General features: G+C 40.2%; 1 protein-coding gene across 1 annotated transcript in view; it reads left to right on the top strand.

Moving 5' to 3' along the window:
* Window positions 1-8,994, top strand: part of PECR (peroxisomal trans-2-enoyl-CoA reductase) — a 42,125-nt gene that overhangs the window by 27,592 nt on the left and 5,539 nt on the right. Inside the window, exons 4-5 of the mRNA XM_019638195.1 lie at window positions 3,641-3,737; window positions 5,552-5,662. Coding sequence (XP_019493740.1) covers window positions 3,641-3,737; window positions 5,552-5,662 — 208 coding nt within the window. The remainder of the gene's footprint in view (window positions 1-3,640; window positions 3,738-5,551; window positions 5,663-8,994) is intronic.

Here is an 8,994-nt window from a genome sequence, read left to right as displayed (position 1 = left end):
GCCAGCAGCCAGCGTGAGCGGCCAGCAGCCGCAGTGAGCGGCCGTCCAGAAGCCAGCGACTGATCTGCCTCGCCTGGGAAGAGCGCAATGATGGTGCCAACTTGGGCCAGTGAAGCCATATCCTCCACAACTAGACTGAAGAACAAAAGGATAGCAACTTGTCTGTTCCCCTTCCCCCAATTCTCCAATAAAAATCTTTAAAAAAAAAAGAGTTGGCTTGGAACACCAGCTCTGAGCAGCAGATCCCCAGTTCAGATCCCACATGAGGGCCAGAAACGCAGTGCCTTCTACAGCTAAGATGGTGAACAACAGCTTGACCTGGAGCTGGGCTGCCGTGAGTCACCGGTGATGGCGTAGGCTGCAGCCCCTGTGGCAGTGGGCTGCTGTGAGCTACCATGAGTGGCTAGCAGCCGACGTGAGCTGCCATGATCCGCTGTGAACAGCCGTCCAATCCACTGTGAGCAGCTGGTGAACGACTGCCTCGCCTGGGAAGAGCGCACTGATAATATCAACATGGGCCAGTGAAGTGACGTCCTCCACAACTACACTGAAGAACAAAAGGACAGCAACTTGTCATGGGATGTGGAGTATAGTGTGGGAATGGAGTCAGTGGAATTGTAATAGATATGTATGATATCGGGGGTGGGAGGGCAGTGGATGGGGAGACAGGGGTTGTCACTTTGTGAGGGGTGAAAAGGATAACTATTGCATTGTTTGTACAACTGAAACTAATAAAAATAATAAAAAAGCAATAACAATGAGCAATAGGGGAAAAAAGTAAAATATTGTATAAGCTTAAAAAAAAGACAGCAACTTGTTTGTTCCCCTTCCCCGATTCCCCCAACTCTCTTCCCCTCCCCCAATTTCCCAGTAAAATCTTTAAAAAAATATATAAAAAGGAATGAACTATTGATTCATGCAACAGCATGGATGAATCTCAAATAATTATTGTAACTGAAAGAAGCCAGATGGAAAAGAGCATATACCATATGATTTCATGTATGTGTATAACATATAATTTCATCTAGTGTGTAAGTTGTAGAAGCATTTTAAAATGTTGTTAGTGCTGAATTCACTGAGAGTTGCACGTGAGTCTGCCTCCTATTTATAAATTACACCAAGAAAATGACGCACGACAGCCCGAAGGGCAGTTTATCTTTCATAATCCGTTCTTGCACAGATTGTAAGAAGTTGTAAATCCCGTCTGATACTAAATCACATTAGTGCTTCAGAAAGTTTATCAGTAAAAGAATGAATGTGAGACCTGCCATTCAAATAGTCAAATGAACTCTTACACATATCTGGATCTGGGCTTTTCCTTTCCAAGAAGAATAACTGGAACAGTCCCTCATTCAACATAGTCACCATTCCACAGCTTCCATAGTCACCACTCCACTCTCTGTCCTGACAGGGGTCCCTTTTCCTTCGTGAGAATGAAGTCGTTACAAACCCCCATGACTCGCTCAGGCTTGTCATCCATCTGTGCCAGCCAGGATCAAATCCTTTAGAACTCAGGACTACTGGATAGGCTGTAAATCTTGATTCAGATGAACTCTGCTTTTTCTTCATAAATGTTACAGATTTTATTTTTATTTATTTATTTTAATCCCAGAAACAAGCAGATTAGGATGTGCTGTTTTGGGATCCAGAGTCACTCCTTTCAATTCCCTGCAGAGCTGAATACTATGAAGGAGAAGGACTGCAAGGCATAGAGACCTGGGGCTTTCAAGCTTTCACACCTGTTGCTAGTGCTTCTGCCATCACACCCTCCTCTGCCTCCTTTAGCAGCTCTTTGAGTGTCGGAAAATGTAGTCTGAAAATGCTGTTAGGTTTGCATGGAGTTTCTACTGAACGTCCCTTTCTCCATTGGCAAACCTTGAGAGAACTGTGTAGGGGAGGAAAAAGAATTTTCCCTCTACCCTCTGAGTTCTTAGCTGAGACCCCTGAAATAAAAGACAGGTTCACAAGGGGGAGAACAAGCAGAAGTTTATTCATGGATACATGGGAGATACCCAGGGAAAATGAGTAATTCCCTGAGGTAGCTTAGAATTCAGACTTAAATACCGTGTTCGTAAGGAAAGGGGAGGGGAGACGTAGGCCTTGTAGAGGAGAGTAGATCGTTCTTAGGGAAGACAAGTGGGCCCTTGGAGGAAGAGATGGGAGGTATGAAAGTTTGTGACACAGTTTGGGAATGGTGTCAACTTCTAGTTTCCTGTGACAAGAATTAATCTTTCGTAGTTGGTGAAACTGTTGGGGAGAAGGGATTTATGACAATGGAGTTCCTTTTGGTGGATCTGTCTTCTGGCAGATAAGGGGAATTCAGAGAAAGCTGCTCCCTGCCAACAGCTCAAAATAATATGTCAAAGTGGCCTATTTTGGGGCAAAATGCCCTAAACTCCTATCGTCACATTTAGGGGTCGCATCTCTGCTACATTTCTTGCCTCTTGCTCACATTCTACAAACTGGTTCAGGTGCACACATTCAGAGAGTAAGTTCTGTCTCTGGTTTTCTACTTCTCGGTTCTAGTGTTTTTCTCTCTTGGGTGGTTATTAGTTTCTGAACGACTGCCACTTGCCTCTTCAGGAGCTCTGTGTAACTGTGGAGCCTTCTCTCGAGGGGCAGGACCTCCTGTGGTTGCCCTGGTGGTCAGGGGCTGAGTGCAGGTGGGCACACACGTCTAGATACTCTCACAGAAAAGGGCCAGTCTTGGCTATGCTTCCTGCATAAGCATGTCAGTTCTTGCTCCGCCTCTTACTCCCGGTGGTGTATGGAGGAGCTTGGTCATCCTTTTCGGTTGAGTGTTGCTCCAGAGAGGCCCCTCTTAGCATCGGTGGTGACAGACAGGGAAAGGGAACCTGTCCTTAAGAGCCACTCAAGACTTTTAGATGCAGTAGCAACAGAAATTGTGGCCACATTTGACAGTGACTGGGGTCACTCAGGTAATTCTGATAGGTGGAGCAGTGGCTCCTGCCTGGGGTCCCACCAGGGCTGCCATATCTGACACTGGGACTGATGTGGGTTTGCTTCAGGAAGGTTGGCCTCTGTAGGCACTCTGGAGACAAGTGGGGACATCCTCAGATCTTATATACTTGGTTCTGAGGACCTTGTCGTTAGAAAGTCTAAGCCATAGCATATCTGTACCTTCTGTAGACCCCCACATGGATGCAGACCTAAATATTGTCGACTTCTTACCTGGAAATACATTAAAATTTATTTAAATTTTGGTATGTCTAGAAACTCTATTGAAACTATTTTCTAGCCTGATGTATGAGTTTCCTATCCCTTATTAGCTAAAATTGATCTAAAAAACAACCACACTTGTAACCCTCAAAATTACCAATTGGTTTGCTTTCCTCTATAATAGAAAAGTTTTTCAATATTCCTCTTACGCTTATGTGAATTGGGGGCCTACACAATGTGAGCTTTGAGTAACTATCAGATGGCTGTGGTCTGGCTTTGCTATGGAAGGGCCTAGTTCTTTCCCATTGTCCAGAGACTCAAAAAGACGGAACATCATGACAAGAACGTTGTTGTGGGGCTATGACAGGTCATTGGTATACACCTGTCATCTGTCAGTGTAGTGAGCGAGAAAAATACTCAGCAGACTCTGATTATAATGTTTATACTTTGTCTTTTGAAGGCATAGTGGAGCTGCCAGAGAAGGTGTTTACAACCTCACCAAAACCTTAGCTTTGGAATGGGCCAGCAGTGGAATAAGGATCAACTGTGTTGCCCTGGTACGTAAATCTTCTATTTGAAAGCTGTTGACAAACTGCTCTTCTGAAGATGATTTTGTGTTTTTAACAGAGGTATTTGTTAATAGGTGTGTATACTACAAAAGATTGGCTTTTAAAAATAGGCAAAATCAGAAAGACATATTCTTTGACTTACAAGTATTCTTTGATTTGATTAAGGCAGTGATTCTCAATCCTGGCTATATATTAGAATTATCAGATGTTTAAAAAATAGTGATGTATCATCTTGAATCCAAACTCTGGAATCCAGGCATCAGTATTTTTAAAAGCCACCCAGGAAATTCAAATGCACAGTGAATGTGGAGAACCGCTGTTTTAAAGAATGAATTTTTCTGGATCATTTTGTTATTTCTTGATATATCAGTAATCCTTTCTGTATTAGGAGAGAGAGAAACTTAAAGTCAAAGTTGTAGAAGGAACTCCCAGTTAAAGATCAACTATTAAAGTCGAGAGAAAAATTCTCTGAAACTTAATGTAAGTGATGGAGGGAAAAAAGAACACAAGATGGTCAACTTCAAAAACTGTTATTTTTGTAGGAAGTAAGATATAGCATGCATAAGCTTCCTGGAGTATTGCATATTGGCCATGTACTGAGAGACATTAAATGAAACATCTCATTCATCCTGCAAAACTCAACTCAGATCTACTTCACAGTGATGTTTCCTGGTCACTGCTAAGATCTGAAATTCTGTAACATCTGTGGTTGATCTATATAATATCTATAGCTATTGTTAGCCACACTACTCAGTGGGAACTAAGCATAAACTGACTTGTTGACATTAGTAGAAAATCTCATCTCTAACAAATTGCGGGCTCTTAGCCAGAAACTTCATTTCTCTTCAGTCCTTTGTAGCTGACATTACCTCACCCATATTACACTCACATATTTATAGGGTAAATGAAATGTAGTTCCATTCTTAATGTTGACACGTTGGAATGTTGGCCTCCAAAAGTGCATTTCTTGAAAACCTTTCATGGCATGTTAGTGTTTAAAACACATTACTAAAGTTATGTTTGTCCTCCTGAGATGTTTTTAGGTTTAATGTCTGAACCTTAATACTTCTAGAAGATCGTTTGATTAGAAACCAGGATATTATCCCAGTATCATTTAGAGTAAATAATAGCAACACGTTTCCTCTTCTTACTTCCATGGCTCTTGGTTCCTCTCCTCCTTCCCGTCACCTCTTGTAGTTTTGAGCTAATAACAAATAGCTTTTTCCTCTGTTACACAGTTTTTGCGATATCTTCTTGGCTTTATAAACCCTTGAAAGTGAGTGAGAGCAATATCAAAGAATTCTTAAACAATTAAAATTTTAGTTTATTTATGTTGGATTCACATGTTTTATTTGTGATTTCCCTTGTAGGTGAAAAGCCCTGAAAATATTGCATTTTCTAAATCACACATAATCATCGCCCAGTCCTGTATTGTACAATGGAGAAGCTTAGTGGAAGATAAAATAGACTCCCCTGTCCCCTTGTTCCCAGTTAAGTGCCTCCCTGATCTACTCATATAATTATGCTTTCAGAAACCAAGCCTTTTATGAAAAAACTCAGAGCTTGGCTGGTTATAAACGAAGGGGAGGTCACAAAATGAACATTCAGATAATCCATTTGTAATAGTGGTTGACCGTATTTCTTTGACAATATTGAGGAAAATTAATATTAGAAATAGGAACTTTTCTATTAAACTTAAACCACTTAATTCTGCGTATTGGTTGATAGACTGCCTTGATGTCTTTACAATTAAAATTTAATTTCGTGTGTTTTATTTGGTCCTGTTTTATTTTTAAACATAGGGAGTCATTTATTCTCAGACTGCTTTGGAAAACTATGGTCATTTGGGAGAAGAATTATTTGCAAAAAGCTGTCAGGGAATCCCAGCTAAAAGAATTGGAGTTCCTGAGGAGGTAATATATATTTGTAACATTGATTAGAATTATGTACTTTGTTTTAATCTCTGGAAACTTGTGACATTAATTTATCCTCTTTACATGGTGTTGTTGGCTCATGGAGATGACGATTGCTCCCACTGCCACCAAACCATTTCCCTGGGCTTTCTGGCCCTTGGGACATACCCTGGGTGTGCTTTGAATACTCACGGCAGCCTTTATTCAGGAGTGGGTGCAGTGTGAATTAAGAGCAGCATGTTTTTATTGTTTCATTTCACTTTTCAGCTCCATTATTTTATCACATGAGACATCTTGGTACCCAGTACACTAAGTAAGCCAAACAATTATGACTACCTGGAGTTCCATACATGATTTCCATAGCATGGCCAGATTTAAGGATGTAAAAATCAGTAGCTGACTTAAATGTTAGCTGTATCAGTCTTAAAAATGTAATTTTAAAAAAAGGATATCTTTTCCACAGTAGCAATAAAAACGAAAATACCTGGGGTAAACTTAGCTCTAAATGAAGAAAAAAATTCTTACTGAAGAACAGAAAAAAAAAAAAAAAAGACCAAAATACAGACATGTCAAATTCCTCAATGGAGAGAACCGATTTTATTAAAATGAAGTTTCACTAAACTAATGTAGAAATTTAATATATTTTTGGAATTTAACACACTCATTTTAAAGTTTGTCTAAAAAAATATTTATGTAAAAACAACCCAAAATGTGTTGAATGAGAATATTGGGGGAATTTGACCTTCCTGATATTGAAACATACTTTAAAGCTATACTTATGTGCAACATCTGGTGCTGGTACTGGAATAGATTAAAATTAGTGGAATAGAATGGACTCTTGTATAAGTATCATGTATATGTGAAAGTTTATAGGGCACAAGAAGCATTTCAGATCTGTGAGGAAAGAACAGACCATTCAGCAAAAATGCTGCAGCAATTGGCTGTTCATTTAGAAATAAATTAGACCACCCCCATCTCATATCACATGCAAAATAATTTTTAGATACATTAAAGTGCTAAATGTGAAAACCATAAAACTCTTGAAGCAAATGTCTTCTAATTTGTAGAATGAGCTTTCATTATTAGTTTGACGTATATCTCTCCAGAAATTTACTATGCACCCACAAAAATATATTTATTGACTTTTTTTTTACAAAAATGGGATCCCACTGTATGTTTTTTTCTGCAACTTGCTATGAATATGCCATACTACAGTTAATTATACCTTGTTTCACGTTTAGATTCTACTTATGTTTTTTGATATTGCAGTAATTCTGCAGTGAGCATCCTTGAACATAGTCATGCACTCTTGTGTAAGGGAATAACTTTCTAGAAGTGGAATTCTTTAAACTAAAATAGATTTGCCTATTAAATTTTATGAAAATGATTTATTAAATGTTAAATCAAACATTTGATGAGCTATTTTATATTAAGCAAGGTATTTGGATATTCTGAAAACTAAGAGGGGTTTTAAAGGATTTTAATCAAGGGAATTATAGGATTAAATTTTTACTTTGGACAGAACACTCCTTTTGTTTATGTGAATAATATCTATATTTAATGTATTAGAAATTGTAATTGTGAAATTTGAGAAATATTTATCAATTTATTTAAAATAATAGCAATAAAGGCATTATGTGTAAAAATAAGTAATATTTTTAGTGAAAAATGGCTACATTTTTCAAAAATAAAACCTATTTTTTTACATTTGTTTTACATTTTTACAAATGTCTTTAATGTATGGCTTAATAGAATACGGATGGATGCTCATATTTGCCTCTTCATTCAATTTGTTGACTACGTAGTTTTGGTTAAGCATGTGACGAAAGTCTGGCTTCATGCAGATGTACAGTTGGCAAGGGAGGAGCTTTTTAATAGCTTTTTCAGGTTATTGGGTATATTTCTTCTTTGATAGTCAACAAGTGGCTTTTTTATTTTAAAAATTGGGGAATTGGGGGAGGGGACCAGACAAGTTGTTGTTCTTCAATCTTAGTTGTGGAGGGCGCCAGTCACCACCTGGCTGCCCGTTGGCAGCTCGTGGCCTCTAAGCTCAAGATGCTGTGTTACAATCTTAGTAGCAGGTGGGCGCAGCCACCATCCCATGCGGGAGTTGAACGAGCAGCCTTGTTGTTAAGAGCACACGCTGTATCCACTGAGCCATCGGGGTGGCAGCTCAGCTCAAGGTGCCAAGTTCAGTCTTAGTTGCGGGCAGGCATAGCCCACCGTTGGACAGGCAGTCTTGTTGTTAGGAGCATGTGCTTTCATCAGCTGAGCCATCCTGCCACCTGTTGGCTGTTCAGCGGCAGCTCAGCTCGGGCGCAGTATCACTGGCCCATGTGGGAATCTAACTGACAGCCCTGTTGCTCAGAGCTTGTGCTCTAAAGCTAACTCTGAACCAACTGAACTACTCGGCTGGCCTGGACTTAATGTTATTTTGAAAATAGTTTTGACCTTGCCAATCCCCTGAAAAGGAAGGTCTTAGGTACACCGAGGGTTTTGCTGAGCATGCTTTGATTAGTAATGTAGGTAATACCTTCAAGAAGTTTGGTTGTGCAGGGAAGCAGAGATGATGGTAGCTGCCACAAGATGGCAGAATAAGGGAGAGAGAGAGTTTCAGCTTCCACCTCAGTGAGTCCTGTCATTCCTAGGTCATGTTTCTAAGATATTCTTATTGCCTCAGCGAATCAATCACCAGTGTCCCATTTGGGGCAGAACTTTCATGCCAGGCAACTGGCCCAACTGCTTATCAGTGAGTTGCCTTCTTTTAAGTGACAGTCCCTGGGGTAGAGTCAGGACGGTCAGAATGTAGCTGTAGTTTTAAAGGCGCTGCCTTGACCTCCCATGGTGTCTCAGTTTCTCTTGGAAAGGGAATGCAGCACATGGCAGACCCTTCGATTGGCTTGTGAGGTCCTGCACTCGTCTTTCCAAATTAAGAAACGAAGAGCTTCAGTAATTTGCCTAAGGCATACATAGGTCATGGTACTGGGTTTAATACCCAAACTTATTTAAAATCCTTGTTACCTTTGATAAATAGAGTTGAAAGTACAGAGTTAACTGAGCTAAACGAGGTATTACCCACATAGATAAGTAGATACAATAGGGCATACTGATGATAAAACTTGTGAATGACTTAGCACTTCAAGTCCATCTGTCAAATGGATTCCGTTAAAATGACAGTTAAGAATCCAACTGAGAGCCGGCCGAGTGGTGCGTTGGTTAAGAGCTGGCTTGGGACGCCAGAGGGCCCAGGTTCGGATCCCACATATGAGGGCCAGTGACACTGCCCTCCACAGCTAAGATGCTGAACAACAGCTCAACCTGGAGCTGGGCTG

The sequence above is a fragment of the Hipposideros armiger genome, unplaced genomic scaffold (genome assembly GCF_001890085.2).
Source record: "Hipposideros armiger isolate ML-2016 unplaced genomic scaffold, ASM189008v1 scaffold_38, whole genome shotgun sequence".
In the NCBI taxonomy this organism is placed as follows: Eukaryota; Metazoa; Chordata; class Mammalia; order Chiroptera; family Hipposideridae; genus Hipposideros; species Hipposideros armiger.
The sequence above is the reverse complement of the archived record's forward strand: the minus strand, read 5'-3'. Positions and strand labels throughout refer to the sequence as shown.